Source organism: Lepisma saccharinum, chromosome 6, assembly GCF_977018435.1.
Source record: "Lepisma saccharinum chromosome 6, izLepSacc3.1, whole genome shotgun sequence".
NCBI classification, from domain to species: Eukaryota; Metazoa; Arthropoda; class Insecta; order Zygentoma; family Lepismatidae; genus Lepisma; species Lepisma saccharinum.
Window position 1 is genome coordinate 64,925,141 of NC_139234.1, and position 18,390 is coordinate 64,943,530.

General features: G+C 39.4%; 1 protein-coding gene across 2 annotated transcripts in view; it reads left to right on the forward strand.

The window, feature by feature from the left end:
- LOC145989437 (uncharacterized) overlaps positions 1-18,390 on the forward strand; it is a 34,504-nt gene that overhangs the window by 3,755 nt on the left and 12,359 nt on the right. For both annotated transcript variants that reach the window (XM_083124779.1, XM_083124780.1), the window contains exons 3-5: positions 373-441; positions 14,102-14,292; positions 17,683-18,211. In XM_083124779.1, the coding sequence (XP_082980905.1) occupies positions 373-441; positions 14,102-14,292; positions 17,683-18,211 (789 nt within the window). The remainder of the gene's footprint in view (positions 1-372; positions 442-14,101; positions 14,293-17,682; positions 18,212-18,390) is intronic.

An 18,390-nucleotide genomic window follows, 5' to 3' on the forward strand; every position in this document is an offset into this window, starting at 1 on the left:
TAAAAAAAATGGGTCTTAATTTGAAAATAAGGGGAATGCTTTAGGTTGTATTAAACAATTGGAATTTGTTATGATAATTGGTAACATAACTTAATATTGTTAATGTAATCAATATCATGCAAGCGCATATACTCAAACATAAAATATGTATGAGCTATGCTTTAATATTCATAAAAATTATGACAAAATGGTAGAATTTGGCACTAAATTACAGGCTATTTACAGATAGATCAGTCAAATTATTGGTAGTTTTAACAGTATGCCTGTCAACTGATGTTTATTGAGTACTGCTTACTTTGTTCCATCTATTACATAAAGGATTTATTTCATACTGGATCGAATCTGCAATCTAATACCTATTCAATTTTGTAGGCAAAGCTGTGGAGTTCATGAAGAATTTGGTTCAGGGGATATCATGAGGTCACTGGATGCTTTGCTGTGGTATGATCGACTTTTCTATTCCTAGCTCTATCTTGGCTATTTTTAGTAATTTGTTTGCCCATCTGGGTTTATCACGAGAATGAGAAATAAAGGGAGTGGTGAAATGGATAAAAAATAGTCCTCCATCTCTAATCCAGGATTCGAACATGGGACTTCTGGGATAACATGCTGAAGTATATGAAACATGAATATCTAAACATTTATGAACATATATGTTGTGGTGCAAATTTACATATTGCTCACCAGGCGCGGAGCGTCCATGTAAGCCATGTAAGCCGGGCTTACAGTTTGATACATCTAGTAAAATGTATGTAATTATGTGGCAAAATTCGTAAACAAGTTAAAAGTTCAACTCGGGTCGACACCAGTGTTCAAGATCCTGTTTGTTAGATTGCAACACTTCAGCACAAGGCGGCACAGCACATGGGAAAACTCCCGCCTTCTGCCTGTGGGAAGCTGTAAGCCTTCTGAATTTTGCCTTACAAGTTGCTGACCGCGAGCGAGCAGTGCCTACCTTCCTTCTCTCTGCCTACCCTATCTGCGTGGAGAAGAGCGGGCCAGAACCCTAGGTCTGTAAACCTTCGGCCAGAGGCTTACAGCAGCGTTGCAAACCTCATGTTTAGAAAAAGTGTTGTTCAGGGACGTCCGCAGTATTTCTTTCCACCAGGGAGGATTAAGCAAAGTATTTTTTCCAGGGGGTGAGGGTAAACTAGGCATATTTCCCCCTTAATAGAGTTGCCTCCTCAGAAGATACTAATTCAATTTGAAGTTTAACATTTTTATGCAATGCCCTTACAATAATTAACATAATTTGCTGTGACTGAAATAAAATTATATGTGTGAAATATATAATTTATGGTTGACATTCATTTTTCAGGAGGGGCCTCCCCTCCTTACCCTTTCCGAATATCGATGGTGTCGTTTATAGTCTGACATTATGCTACATGCTACTATATTTTTCTAGGCTCTATATATTATTAATATTAATTTATAAAGAAAACAATAATTTATTATTTTCCGAAGACTAGTTTCAAGTTCAATTTATGCATCTATTTTAGAGTTTTAAAATTGCATTATTAATTAGCTACATACTATAGTTAAGTAAAATATGGAATTTCTTCCGTATAATATAAATTAGAATGGTTCAACCAACAGGGTGGGTTCGACGTTAACGTGAAAAGATTGAGAAAACTCAACCCACACAAACAGCGGCCATCTTGTTTTATTATATCTCCAACTGTCCAATGACTTCTTAAACTTGTGCGAGATTTAGCACCATTATGCTTGAGTGGCATCACTGACTAACTGTGAATACGGGCCAGCGAGACACCGATTGCCCCGCAAGAGGAAAGAGCCACAGCGTTGTCGGGTTTTAGCCAGGAAACAGTGGAAACTGGCCAGATGTGCATTCTGTAGTAAGGCGATCTTGATATTGCTGGCGTTTTAGCAACTCACATTGTTCAAGACCACACTTGACAAAGACCAATAAGCACATCCCCATGAAGGAAAGATCGGAAAGCTAGCAACCATCGCACCACCTCCCCTCCTCACTTCAAGAACTGTATGCAGTGCACTCAGTCAAAGAGTAGCAGACGACTTTCTAAGCCTCTATCGTAACTGCAGCATCTGGCAACTATGTATGAAGAGGTGGTTGCAAAGGAAATTTGAGAAGGTGGTGTTTCAAGGAGGGTTTTTTTTACAGGAAAAGGGAATTTTGAAGCAAAGAAACTAACAGGAATGGGAAAAAGAGAAACACCTAAAATGAGCAAAAAACGAGAAAATGAAAAATATAATAATATATACATTAATGTGTTAACACTTGTTTTTGCTTGTAGGATTAGTATATACATAGGAAATATTAAGATCTCTGTTTTTAATTTGAACTCTGCTTGTAGTAATTGAGCTAAATAGTGCAAAAAGTTGTTTTTTTAAGTTAAATGTTTGATGAAAACTTAAGATTGAACCAGTTTTGCAAATTATCATATCAAATGTGAACGAAATATCATTCATTAATTGCATAGTCCGTAATTTAAACACTCTCCGAAAATGCACGAAAAGCTTATTTATGGTCTGTCTCTCTTTTCCACTCCCCTTAGAAATCACTTACATCTCCTTTGATAGAAATTTCTATATAAACTTCTACAATTAGTGAGCATTTATTTTATATTTTATTTTTGAATTTATTTTCTCTTTCTCTCTCTCTTTACGAATTATAGGGAATTTTAAGGCCAGAGAGGGAATTTATTTATTTCCAAAAGGGATATTTCACTCTGAGTCCGGAATATCACTGCCTTGGGCAGTGGCTGCTTTTGGGTTTGGTTTGTTTCCCCTTTCTTGTTGTGTGCATCGTTAAATTCTCGTGGTATTTTTTTTTTTGCGAATTCCATCTATTGAAAAGTGGGCGGTGTGGTACTGTGGTGTGATACGAAGTGCATTATGGAAGAAAACGAGTGTGATTGTGTTGTGGAGAACTTGTTGAAGACGCCGTTTTCCAGCAAGGATTTTGCTGCAAAGAAGAAACTTGTGGATGTAGGTAGGTCCACTCCTCCTCTAGCAGGCATGGTAACGGAAACAAAAAATAAAGTGCGCCGGTTTTGTGACTCATGGTACGAAGCTGATACTTGGTTATGTGGTTGTAAAAAGTATTCAGCACTTTTCTGTTGGCCCCTGCCTTCTCTTTTCAACAGAAAAAACTGCTTGGACAACAAAAGGTGTCGGGGACGCTAATAATTATCATTTATTAAAGAAAAGACATGAGATCTCCGTAGCACACGTAAATTCAAAGATTGCGTTGCTGAAATTTGGAAATACGCGAATTGAAGATTGTTTAAACCTTGCCTTCAAATTAAACCGAGAGAAACACAACGAAAAAGTCAAAGCAAATAGATACATCGTTGGTTGTTTAATCGACACTGCTTGTTTTTTGGTGGAACAAGAGCTCCCTTTCAGAGGTCATTTGGAGGGTTCAGATTCAAACAATAGAGGTAATTACGTAGAAATGCTTCATTATAGGGCAAGCTATGATGAAAAACTACATCATCGTTTGGAATCATCTACAGTTTTTGCTGGCACTTCTCACGATATCCAAAATGAGTTGATTGACGCAATTGCAACTTTGATGATGAACAAAATAAAAACTGAAGTGAAAGAAGCATTATTTGTGTCTGTCATCGAAGATGAAACAGTAGACGCCTCTCAGAAATCCCAACTTTCATCGGTGCTACGTTATGTAACTTCAAATGGTAACGTAGAGGAGGGCTTCATAGGTTTTAAGGATGTCAGTGGGGATCGCACGGCTGCTGCCTTGGCAGACCATGTTTTTGGTGTAATAAATTACTTCCAGTGTGGCGAGAAATTAGTCGCTCAAACCTATGATGCAGCAGCTGTCATGGCTGGAGAACACAATGGTTTGCAAAAGTTGATAAGAGACAGGTATAGGACAGCGCTGTTTGTCCATTGCTATGCTCACAAGTTAAACTTAGTTCTGAAACAATCTGTGGAGGGCACTAAAGAATGTAAAGTATTTTTTGAAACTTTGTCGGCTTTTGCAGCATTCTTTTCTAAATCTTCAAAGAGGAAAGCAGCGCTGGACAAAATTGTAAGCAGACGTCTGCCATCAGTTGCTCCTACTCGATGGCTCTATGCAGAGAGATTGGTTGAAGTTGTTTCCCAGTTGAAAACAGATCTAATTAATTTCTTTGAATCAGTGATACGGAACCAAGAGCAGTGGGATGGAGAAACGCGTCTCTCTTCTCATGGATATTTTGCTACTCTCCATGATTTTGATTTCAATTTTATGTTAATTGTATTTTCGGCTATTCTTCCACCAGCTAAAATACTTTTCGAAATTTTGCAAACCAGAGTGAATGACATCGGCTACTGTACTCGAAAGGTAGAAGAGTATCAAAGCTTCTTGAGTACTAAGAGGAAAGACTTTGAAAAAGTGTGGTCCGAAAGCGACAATGCCAGGTTGGGAGAAGAACACTTAAAGGTGCCAAGCAAAAGACAGAGAATTGTTCTCATCAGTAATGAGAGGAAAGCTTCTTATCGAAGACTTTACTATGAAATTATTGACACCATGAAAGTCCAATTAGCCAACAGATTCTCCGATATCCAGAAACTAGAATTTCTCTCCTTGCTAGATTTTGATAATTTTCAAAATTATTCTCTGAAATTTCCAATAAATGCTTACGAATCATTATTGAAATCATATGGACGATATTTTGATCCTCTAATTTTGAAAACAGAACTTACTGCTATTTATTCGTCGCAGGAGTTTTTGAAACCTTCAGTGTTAGACCTCCATAAATATTTAATTTCAACAAACTTGTGCAATGCTCTTCCGGAAACAACAAAGCTTTCTGCCTTAATTTTAACCATACCTGCAACTAGTGCATCTGTTGAAAGAACATTCTCTGCCTTGAAGAGGATACACACCTACCTGCGCAGCACACAGACCCAGGAGAGACTTACTAAGCTATCGCTGATGGCAATAGAGAGAACACTCTTGAAGGATTTAAAGAAGAGCCCTATAACCTTCCATGATGTTGTGATTGACATCTTTGCCGAAAAAAATCGCCGCCTGGATTTGAACTACAAGTTGTAATGGAACAGTAGCATGTAAGAGGTATGTTTATTTTAAAATTCATTTAGATAAGAGGTTCTGAATCGAACTATTTTCGTTCTATATTTTATCTAACTTTGCGTATTTTTTATTGTTAGGTTACTCATAGTGATAGGAATAAGACTGACATAATTATTAGTTCTCCTCTCAATGTATTCGACACCTGGTGGAGGCACATAGTGGTTCGGATCCCACTTTAAACTGTAGGTCCAATCCCGATTAGCCTTAATGTGCATAAAGTTGACTTAAAACACCAAATCAACCAACCATTCCTCTCAATGTAGAAGAACACAGCCTAGCAATGAAAACACCACGCTCATGGATGTTTCCATAACTTTTAATCTGGTGTAGTGTCACTTTGTTTTTAAGGGGTGTAAGGTTAAATTTAGTGCAAAAATTAGGCTTTTATGAACAATTCTAGGGAACTGAAGAAATTGGAAAGGGGGGGGGGGGTCAATATGCCAGCCCCAAAATAAGCACAACGGGAAATAGCCTTCATCATGCTAGGCTTATACTGTTGGAAAGCTCACGCTCCGCCACTGTTGCTCACATAAATTAATGTTTCATTTAAAAATAATTGAACATTATACATGGGCGGAGTTTGAGCTCTTGCTTTGGGGGGGGGGGGGCAGACTCTGAGGGTTATTGAATATCTCCTAGTTTATAAAGGGTCCGGAGGCCTTCCCTCGAAAATTAAAAAAGAACAACTTAAAAACAGTGAGTTTTAGGCCTTTTAGATTTGAAACTGTTAAATTTCCTCGCTTAAGTAAAGAAATATTAATTAGTATATTGGTTGTCAATTTTAAAAGAAGCAAAACAGTATGATTATTGCATTTTGCATTTCATTAAATTTTTATTAGAATACTCGTATTACTTTAAAAGGTTATGATAAGCTTCAGAAATTTTAGAAAAATTAAATTGAAAAGTTCTTTTGATGCCTCAGCAGTAACTGTTGGCTCAACACAAAGTCATTTTAGGTTTTTCTTTCTTCAAACTGTAAACATCAATCAAATCGCCTAAGACCCGCTATTGCGGCGCAATTACTGCACATGCCATCATGCCAAATGTCAAGTTTGTGATATGGCTTCATAACAAAAATGTAGTAACTGAACTTAATCATGTTATATTTTTAGTCTTTTTTAAGTTGGGGGGGCCAGGCCCCCCTGGCCCCTCCAGAACTCTGTCTATGACATTATACCTTTTTCAGTTAGCCACAGTATGCTAAATTTGATAGTAGATAACAGACATTTACTGTTTATATTGATGCCTATTGTCATCAAATTAAATTAATACTGTATGATCCAGAGCACCTTTTCTGTCCAGATATAAATAAACTTTTGTACTCTACATGGACATTGCCAGAGACTTTTGTCAGGCAAGTCAGACCTTTGACATAAAATTGAATCATACAAATAACAATAATCAGGGCCGTAACAAGGTTTGTGGAGTCCCCTGGGCAAAATGTTTGGTGGGGGCCCCCCATTTTTTTTATTATTTTTTACTAGGAGCTTTATTAGCTCAATATGTTAACACCAATTTCCAGCAGTTGAAATGGTATACCTGATTTTAGAATTAGTAGTCATTCACAATCGAACATATCGCAGATAGGTTTGCAGGGAGAATAGCGCAGTAAAATAAAGTTACAGGACGAAAATTGTAGCGCTATAGCAGCAATAAAATGCTGCGTTTAAATGTGTACAGTATATTATGAAGAGTGAACACCGTAACTACAATGGTCGTTCAAGGTTGACCGGGACTTTTATTTCTGCAGAGGAAATAGGTAGCAGAAGAAACACCAAACTATGTCAGTTTTTCAAAGTATTCTCCGTGCGTGCCGAGGCACCGTTGCCATCGTTCTGGCAGCTCCCGAATTCCTTTGGCGTAGAAAGAACTTGGTTGTTGTCGTAGCCACTGGAGGACATCGCTCCGCAGTGCTTCGTCTGCCGTGAATTTCTTCCCTCCCAGATGGTCTTTAAGGGGTGCAAACAAATGATAATCACTGGGGGCTAAATCCAGACTGTAGGGGGGGATGGGGCAGAACTTCCCAGTGCATGTCGGCCAGAGTTGTTGTTGTCACATTGGCCGTGTGAGAGCGGGCATTGTCATGGAGAAGAATGACATTTCCAGACAACATCCCAGGTCTTTTCTTGCGAATGGACTTTCGTACAGCACCACTCAACAATGTGGAGTAATACTGGGCATTAATCGTGGGGTTGAATTGTGCAACCATGTTTCATCACACGTGATGATGGATTGCAACAATTCATCACCTTCTGCTCGAAACCGATTCAGAAGCTGTTCACAGACCGTCCTGCGTGTCCACTTCTGATCGAATGTCAGCTGGCGGCAGCGGCGGCTCGTGACTTTTCAAAGATGCGTGCTACAACTGATGCTTTTTTTCATGCACTTATAATGGCTCCCCCCCCCCCCCACACACACACACACATACGTGCTGGCTCTGTGGCCGCGAACGTTAAGTGGTCGACTTTCGATCTCGCCATCGAAGTTCCGGGTTGGAATCTCGGCCCGGGTATGGGTATTCTTTGTGAATGCCCCTTCATTAATTTCATCATATCATCTCTCATCCTAATCGTCGCGATTAAACAAAATAGATAGAAAAGCGTCGCAAAAGAATACCAGTGAAAAATGATTTGTTTTACTCATCAACAAAGAAAATAAAATAAGAAAACTTCCATGCATTAACTCACCTATCGCCTGAAAGTTAATTCCATTCTTCTGTTCTTCCTTGAGCAAAATTTTTCTATCACCTCCGCGTTGAAGTCACTCATATTTGTCACCAGCCTCTTCTCAATTGATAGCATAGCAAGGGCAGTCAAGCGGTCCTGGGCCATTGTATTTCTTAGAAAAGTCTTGATTCTTTTCAGGGAAGAGAAGCATCGTTCAGGTTCGGCGGTTGTCATCGGCGTTGTGGCTACGATTCTTAGTAAAATGGTAATTTGGGAAAATGTATTTTCCAAATTATTCTTTAGAATCACGTTCAAAAGAGGGATGGCTCCTTCTACAGAATGGAAGTCATCTCGTTCGTACAGCACGGAGAGTTCAGTATGCAACTTCCTTTTGTTAAGGACTGGATAACTTCGGACTGCTATGTCCAATTCGCGTTCTGGAAAGTCATTCGTGTATTCCGGGAATCTTGAAGAGTTAAGCAATTGCGCAGAATCCAAATGATTTGAGAATTCAAATCTGTGTGAAGCTTCGGTGGTGATGCGATCGCACACTTCTTTTGCATCTGATGTCAGATCTGATTCACGACGCCGTCGCTTATTTGCTTGGGTGGTTTCCGATTCTCTAGGTAGGGAGTCTACATTATCTCGTACCTTTTGGATGGCGCTCTTGAAAGCAGCAGTGGCATTTTTTACTTTTACTGTGTCGGTCTGCCTTGCTTGCAATTGATTGTACAGTATATCAACATGCGGCATAATTCTGTGAAAGAACGAAAGCCAGAATACAAATTCGCGATCCTCCAGACTGTGACGCAGGCCTCGCGCTTCTTGAATGGTTGTGCATGACGCTGAATTTTCCAAGTCATGCAAACAGTTTGCAAGTTCTTCTTGATATTCGTACACAACATTTACCGTACGCGACTTAAAATTCCACCGTGTTCTTGAGCCAGAAGGAATACGACGTGCAACCTCGGTTTCCAATGACAAGAGTCGCTGAGGTGAGCGTGAAAAGAACGTTGGAAATGCTGACAAGCTGCAAAAAAACACCCTAGCTGATTGATTTTGGGAAGCAGCTCGCTCCATTATTAAATTCAATTGGTGCGCATAACAGTGAATGTAATGAGCAAGTGGAAAGTGTTCTTTGATGCGAGATTGAACTCCATTTTTCTCTCCTCTCATCACCGAAGCTCCATCAAATGTTTGGGCAATTATTTTATCCGGTTGCTCACCAAATAAACTGTTCATCTCTTTCATGATGCAACGGGAAATTGCCTCTGCGTCCTGTCCGTCCGGATTAAGGAAGCTCCAGAATCTTTCGTGTACAACCCCCTTAAGTTCGTACCTGTATACGAGAACCAACTGCAACTGATCGGATACGTCTGTGGTTTCATCACACATCAATGCCACAAATTTTGCTTCCGACATTTCTTTTACAATTTTCTCCTGGCACACCTCAAGCATACAGTCTAATAATTCATTTTGGATGGTTTTCTAGGTGCCTTTAAATACAGTGCTGTTGTTAAGATGTTCTTTAACAGCATTGTCTAAACTGCTAACAAAATCAACGAGCCCCAAAAATACCCCAGGGTTTGCGGAGGAATCTGTTTCATCGTGGCCACGCAGTGCCAACTCAAAAGCTCCACAGAACTTGATGCAGTCTATGATTTTTGACAAGACGTAGCGATTTTTTTCAACTTGTTCATTATGCTTTTGAAGCGATTCTAGATAAACGCTGCTTAACTGCGTTGCTATGTTGACAGTTCCGAGAGAGACAAAATTTAACTCATTATTCATGTGCTTTTTGCTTTCACTGTGCTTTCTCATATATTCACTTAAATGTCCTAGATCTTTTACCCCTCCTTTAGACCACGAATCATTACTTCCAAAAAGTATGCAAGGAAAACAAAATAATGCATTTCGAATTTGACACCCACAAAGCCATGGTTCACTATCGTACAGTTTTCTATTAAATCGCCTTTTATATGTAGCGTTCTTACCTCCCTTTGCATTTTGCGATAGATCCAAATCTGGCAACGGCCGTCCTAGCGCTTTTATTTCCAACTTTTCTTCAAGTATTCTTGAAGAAAAATGTCGCTGGAACAAAGAATCCACCGAATTCATGGTACACTAACACACACTCACTTTCACTTCTAACAACAACAACAAAAAGCTAATCCTTAACAACAATGACCACCACTTCACGCGCCACGCGATTTTAACACAATGAACCGCGCGGAAAATTTTTGGGTCTGGAAGCCGGGGGAAAAAACGGTACTCTGCAAGTTTGTTTCTGGACGATTGAAGTGCTACATAAACATAAGGAAATATATTTCTAGCATTTAAAAACAGGTAATTTAGATAAAATATAAAATTAAAATTTCCTAAATATAAATTACATAGCCGAATCCACTTTCGGAAGCAAGAAAGGCACGGACTATAGTTTCAGAGTTGCAATATTTACAACTTACCACCGAAATAGATAAAACGCTAAGGGATAATGTCAATTCGCGTTCCAATTTTTTGCAGGTGCTGCTAATGTATACGACATGTTACAAACATTACATAAGTCTACACTGATAACGTAGAGAACGTTTGAAAGTGACATTAATAAACGTTGTTCTGACAGAGGCAATAGGTTGTCGTAGACTTTCTTCTTGTCCTGAGATGGCACACTTACCATGCTGAATCTGCCTGTAGCACGCTAGCAGACGATTTTACTCGAGACGAGACGCTATCCCCCGTACGAATCGAGGAGTGGGGGTGTACAGTATTCATGCGCGGAGGGATGAAAAAGGGGCGAAAACGTGCTGTTGAGATTCTAGCACGGTACGGCATTCCTTATAGCCCCAACAGCGCGAGGGAAATACGTGGCGCCGCTGTTAAATGTTGAGGCTCTTAACATGAGAAGTTTCAATTCAGTTTAGGGTTTCATTAAACTTCTTGCATCTCTGAGATTTGCTTTTTTCTTCTTTTCATTTTAACAAATTTAGCAACGTGCTATAGCACGGTAGCACGTATTAAGCAGCCGCCGCTGGCTGGCGGGGAACCCACCTTGCACAGATTTTGCAGAAGCGTAAGTGGTCGTGAATGATTGTCTCAACACTCCCGACACTGATATTCACTTCGGCAGCAATATCCCGCACTGTTACTCGCCGGTTCTCAAGAATCATTTGCTCAACACGTGCGATATTCACTGGTGTAACTGCAGTCGGGCGAATGTGTCCATGCACTTTATTTGTCACCAGCTCCCGTCCTTCGCGAAACTGCTCACACCATTCGTACACTCTTGTCTGCGACATCGTTTGTTCACAATACTGTGCTTGCAATCGTCTGAAAATCTCAGCTGGTTTCACTTTCTCCTTCACGGGAAATTTGATTACACACCGCTGCTCCACAGCCACAGACACACTGCTTGCCGCCATGTTCGCTGCAACTGCTGCGCATGCACGAAATACGTCATGCCGGGCGCTAGTTACTCGCGAAGGAATACATTACGTCACCCGCACGTTTCATCATGATCTGGCTATTCATCGATTTTTTACGTACGAAAATCCCGGTCAACCTTGAACGACCCTTGTACAATATATGGTAAATACTAAGGGGGTTCAGACGGAAACAGAGAACTGAGCAGTAGACTGTACTTACGTACATAATTTATTATAAATAATATTATGTACAATTAAGAGTACACATGTCACTACATTTGAACGGTCCATCTACTGGACAATTACCGACAAGTTCATTGTGGAAATTGGAGTAACTACACTTTCTTCAAGAAAATTCCCAAAGTCTTATAGTAGACACACTTTTCTTGCCTTTTTCGCCGAAAAACATTGAAAAAATTGTACATAAGTAATGGTTCTGTGAAACTGATCTATTTACCTTGGTACTTTTTTGGCTTGTTTTATTTTTATTTTTGTTTATTTTATGTTATCCTTTCTTTTGTGTTTTTAATCTTAGTCTATTGTTTTACTGTTGTTTCTTTCTGGTTTAAAATGGCTTCTGCTGTATTTTAAATTTCAATAAATAAATAAACTATATCATCGAAGTCCAATTCACGAAGAAGTTCATGTTCAACTTTTAATAAACAAAGATTGGATAAGCGATCCTGTCCCATGGCAGCACGAAGTCTGTTTTTCATTAATTTCATTTTTGAGAAATATCTTTCTTCGCTGCAGTTTGTTACCATTAACACCAAATAAATTCTAAATAGAATTTCGACATTGGGAAATGTACTGCGGAACGTGTCCTTACATACAAAAGTATACATAGACAGTTCCATTGGGATATCTTCCTGATGTTTGACATTGCTACTGCTTACTAGGTGTGCAAACTGTATCAGCTCATTCTCTAGCTAGGGTTCCAGATCCTCCTCGTAGATGCTCGCGAGCTGCAGATGTAATTTGTGATGGTGTTGCCACTGCAAGTTCATTTAGAATACTGAACCTCTTTGCGACAGTTTCATAGGGGAAAATCCTGTCTGCGAGTGATGAGGTGATTTGATCAATCACTGGTAGAAAACTTTCCACTCTGAAATGTTCACTAGGCGAGAGGTGGATTTGAGGTTCATTTTCATAGTCAAGAGGATTCAGTCGGACGTTTGTCACCCTCTGACGTGAGTGTTCCTTAGTGTACTCTTTTGTGCCACTTCTTCTTCTGGCTATCTCCTTATATTCAGAAAATGAGTTCCTTTTTGATTCTACGAACTTCTTTAAAGATCTCAAAATGTCAATGACAGACTGAAGAACTCACCTTGGATCCTGGAGTGTTTTGCTCGTAGCATCAAATCTCTCTCTAAAATGTCATTCCAGAAGACGGCTAACAATGCTATTTCCAGGGATGACATCTGCCGTGAGAGCTCATTCGTTTCACTTCTTACAATATCCTTCTCTTCTTTGTCATTGCCTATTTCGGCAAGAGCTTCCTTAAATTTTTCGTAACCTTGGACTATGGCTTTTGTGACATCTGCTCTATATGCCCACAAAGTCTCACTTAAACTCTTGGGAACATAGTATTTCCCTTCTGCTTGTCTTAACTTATCCAATGTTTGATAATGGTGAGGTGATGCTGTGAAGACCACACAAAGCCGTTGTACAAAATCGAAGAAATGAACAGCTGCAGGACATGCATTAGCCGCTGCTTTCTCTACCCGATTCAAAGAGTGGGCACAACATGGTACTAGCTCTGCTAGTTTATTTAGCCGAAAGGAAACAATCAACTCATTCCGCCATCCATTAGCTTATGTAACGCGGTTCACAAAAGCGCTGCTTAAAGTTAGTTGTCCCATAGTTCACTTATGCACTAAGAGAGAGCGCTAGTATCTCCACAATTTTTTTTCCCTAGCAAAACTCACGGTTCTAAAATGATGTTATTAACAAAAGAAAGTTATGTACTTCATAGGATTATTTATTATCTTAATCATATCTGAGAATTGATTGTTTGAATAAGTGTGCCTTATTTCCACACCACATCCAAATCAATCCATGGTATAAAGTATACTGAGCTTCAGATATCTGCAAACAGATCGACTGAGAGCTGTGCAATAATTGGATCCAGAAGAGTGTAGACATACGACAATATTGAAGTTTTATTTTAATTTTTAAAATACAACTTCTTATGTAATTTTTCACAAGCATAGCCAGCTGGTTAAAATATTTTTTTGGTGGAGGCCCTTCACAGCTTCCTTTTGGTGAGGGCCCTGGGGCAATTTCCCCAATTGCCCATAGGTTAATTCAGCCCTGACAATAACAATAACTACTCAGTCCACCAGATTAGTGATTATCCAGCAAATTGTTTTCTTAATATTTTTCTTTACATTTCATAACTTAATGTTCTGTTTTGTTATTAAGTTTTATGCACACATCCTTCTTTAATTGATAGGGGGAAATTTTAACCATAAACATTATGTTGTGTGGCTTCTCAAATAAAAGCATCATGTATTGAATAGTTATCCTATGGATTAAGTGAGAAAATAGGGAAACATACAGGTTTGGACCAAAATCCTGCATTGCTGCAACACCAGGGGTCTCAGGTTTGAATCCCAGCCTGGGCATGAGTGTTCTTTGTGAGTATCCCTTCATCAATTTTCATCATATCATCGCTCATCCTCATCTTTGCAATTAGCTAAAAGTGGAAGAAATGTGAGTAAAATAAACCAAATAAACTAATCAAAAACCAAATCATGCATTTTCCACTAAATATTTCAACTTTTTACTTCGATTATTCTGTTATATTACTAATTAACTGAAACTTTGACTGTTATTGACTATAAATAATAATATGATTTTTTCTAATTTGAAGTGAATGGTACCAATTTCCAACAATACATAACCATTGTTGATTTCCTTTACAGTCCACCCCAGCACCAGCAGTTTGATTATCTGCTGAGTCGTGTGTTGGATTTTGTTCCATTAGCACCTCTTGATGAGATTGCACCCTCACACCAACCTTCCAAAATCTTGTGCAGGACAAACAACAAAAGGAAGGAGAAGATAGCACATATAAAATCCCGTCATCAACTTAGGGAGCGACGCCAAACCACAGGTATGAAACAAAGCAGAGACGTCTTTAGGGGACGGGCCAGGGGGGCCCTGGTCCCACCAATTGTAGCTATGTCCCACCAAACAATGTTTTGAATGAATGAAAATTATCTTAAATTGAAACAGTATACAACCTTTGATCAATAAATACTGTGAAAGATTGAATGATTGATTTCATGATTTATTTGCAGGAAAGGTGGTACATGTATGCAGGATTACAGCTTGTTGTCCTTTAAAATAACCGCCTCCTTTGGGCGAAACCGTTGTCCTTTTAAGTGTTTCCTCAAGTAAAGGAAATGGAAATAATCAGCAGGGGCCAGATCTGGTGAATAAGGGGGTGATGGAGTACAACAATCCCCTTACGTGCCAGGAACTGCTGCACGATTATGGCAGTATGGGGGCATGCATTATCATGCAGGAGATACCAGGATCCATTTTCGGTATACTGGGGGTGCACACGTCTGATTCTCTCCAGGAGGCGATCCAAAATGTTCACATATGTGGCCGCATTCAATGTCGTGCCTTCTGGCAGGTATTCTTTATGAATGATCCCTCCAGGATCAAAAAGGTAATCAGCATTGTCTTGATGCGTGACTTCTTGCACATAACCATTTTGGATTTCGGTGACCCTGGGCCGCGTCACTCCATGCTTTGCCTCTTTGATTCTGGGTCGTACTTCAGGCACCACGACTCATCGCCCATAACGAGCTGTTCAGGAAAGGTGTGGTCACTATCCACCTTGTCGATAAAGTCTCCACACGCCTCCATCCTGTCTTTTTTCTGATCAGGAGTCAAGTCGTGAGACACTAACCACATACTCAGTTTATGCTTACCCAACTTTTTGGTTACAGTTGCATAAGCAGTCCCATATAACACTCCTGTAGCCTCCGCCAACATTCAAACTATCAGACGACTATCTTCAGTCAAAAGTTGGCGAATTTTCTCAATGTTTTCGTCAGTGTACGACGTTACGGGCCTACCTGACCATTGCACGTCTTTCACACTGTCCCGAGCATCATGGAAGAGCTTGTACCACTTGAACACACACTTTTTCGATAAAGCACTGTTTCCATACACCTGGTGCAGCATGTCGTGACATTCCCTTGGTGTTTTCCCAAGTTTGAAGCAGAATTTCACGTTCGTACGTTGTTCCATTTCACCCATAACAGCGTTGCTGCACTGCACCTTATTCCCACATATTGTATGCACAAACTGCACGTCTGGACAACCACATGGCTTTGCGAACGATGACTGACAGACCTAGAGGTTCACTGACCTGACCCTCAACCAGTAGTACCAACTACACCACGTGCCAGCAATTCATTCAATGTATTTCTTGATCAAAGTTTGTATGTATAATTTTCCAGTAAATTTGTAGCAGAGCTGGAAACCTTGCGCAGCAAGCAAACTTTCTATTCTGTGAAGGCAATCTTCAGAACCAAATGTATTACACCCAACTTTACATACTTTCGCTGCTTCCGGTTTGTAACCAAAGTCATATTATCTGCCTGCCTTTAGGTTATTAACCTTACCCCCAGTTCCTAGAGACCAGAGATTCGAACCTTTTGTTGCAAATGACCCGTCCCTTACAGATGAAATCAAAAACTCCGAAGAGTGGCCAATGGTAGGGGGTCGAGCGACACATGGTGCTTAAACTCACAGCCAGAAATACAAACAAAACGTGATCTCGCTTTCTTCAGGAAAGCAACATCTTGACAAATAAGGTGGCTGAAACACTGGCACAAAGCTTCAATGAAGATAATACAATGAGGTTGTTCCAATAAATTTTTGCGCAAAGGTCACTGACAACAACTCTCTGCATTGGCTGTCATAAAATGTTCAGTCCTCACTACATGTATATGACCCTTTGTGTTGAACCTGACATATTTGAGGGAGCGGTCTTTCTTGCTTTGAGGGGTCAAGAGGAAGATGGATAAGTTAAAAAGAAGGAAATAGCAAGCAAATGGTAGTGAAAATTATTCCTTTCTGAAACGCAAATATGTTTCCACTCCTTAAAGTAGGTAATTTTCCCCTTTCTGAAGAAACTTTGTTTTCGATTTATTTTGTTCTTTCTGCTAGATATTGCCACTGTGGTAAACACAGGGTGCCAAGTGGTCCAAATTATATTAAGGTTCACGTCTGGTCTGTCCTCAAGAAAGCGTGGAGAATAGAGGGGTGGGAGGAGAGGAGGGGCAGAGTCAAGGGGGTGAAAAATATGAAGCCACATTTATTTATTGATAGGTATATATTTTTTCAGTATTCTTTTTAGTAAAAATAGTATTGTACTATTCAGCACATCTTTGTGGTTGTGTGAATTCAATTATAGGTGCAAAAGTTGCCTGTCTGCATCCAGCTCCATCCTTTCTTTCATTGTCTTATCAATTGACAATGTTAAGTATAAGGCATCATTTTTTGTTATTTCCAAATACTTTCCTGCTGGAGCCAGAGGTTTTTATTTGAACATAGTATCTATCTTCTAGTAGATCCGAGAGAATTTCATGCCTCAAATTAATATTGAGATAAAAAAATGTATGCACACACACACACACACACAAACACAAACAAACAAACAAACCAACCAACCAACCAACCAACCAACCAACAAACAAACAAACCAACCAACCAACCAACCACCAACCAACCAACCAACCAACCAACACAACCAACCAACCAACCAACACAACCAACCAACCAACCAACCAATATGAGATATGGAACCCTGATCCGGAAATGCACCATTAAATGTTATAAGCTAAAACTAGTTGGGGCTGCCTGTGAGTAAAATAAGACGACTGAAAGATGTGACTTGTAGATTTAATAAATGCAAATAAGAACCATTAATTTTCATTGGTTTCTAACCCACACGATCTTAACAAAGAAAAAGGGGGTTAAATAGGGATGAAAGACATTGGGGCTACAAACGGTATTATGTGGGAATGGAAGCAGTGGGACAGAGCCCTTTAGTCCACCAGTCTCACCAATGATTTTTTTTTTTACCCCAAACATACATATTTCATGAATTAATTGGGGATATAGTCAAATATTTCTGTCCTTTTCCACTCCTCCAATCAATTTTCACTGCTGATGTTACTAAAATCATGCTCTATTTGTGCTACTCTCAGATTAGGGTATCAAAAAAGTGATTAGCAATTACACTGTGGTTGATATTATAACTGTATTCATTTTTTTTTGTTCAAAAACACAATTTCAGAAATTGTTTGTTTGTTTGTCAACCATCATCAGATTTTAAATTGAACTGTAGACTAAATTAGAAAATGCATTTTGAAATGTTGCCATGTTATTAAAAATAAAATGGGCACATGCTTATTTATTATGTATTTTTGGTGTAGTTTCTACATGGATTATTTCATCAATCATTGTTATATCCTTGCAGAGAAAAAGTGCTGTGAAGAGGCCCAAGAGCCTGAGAGGACACAGAAATTTGAAGAACAAATACAGAGTGAAGAGGCTGAGCAGTCCGAAGAGCCATCACACAGTGAAGAAAGCGAGCATTGTGATGAACAAAGTCTAGGCAGGGAACACAAGCAGCACAAAGAATCAAGGATACATGAAGAATCTGTAAGGCACAAGAAAAAAAGCCACAATGTGGGAGAGAAACAGAATGATGATTTGACGAGTGACAGCTTCTCTGCGATGATAAATGAGTTGCTTCAGGGTACAGTTGAGGAAGCATTTGGAAATGAAAATCCTAGCACTGAGCCACCACCTAGTGAAAAACCAGAACCCAACACAGAAGCAAAGGAAATTGAAGAGAAAAATCAAAATGTCGGACAGGAGCAGAACGAACTGCAAATTCGTAAAACTGAAAATTTGCCAGTCTTTGAAAGGCTCTTTGCGTTGGTAAAGAGACCTGAGATAGACCATCCGCCCATTTTCAAGAGGTCAACAAATTTCCAAAACAGGTGAGAACTTAGAATAAACTTGTTACTTTCAACAGTAAATTATACATTTTGATTTCTGTTTAAGATTTGTGTGTATATACCGGATGTCCCAGAAGTCGCCGAAACCAGTGTTTAAGACCATATAACTGAAAAGCTAAATGGAATAAGAAGAAATACTTTCTTCGAAGATAAGGCCCTGT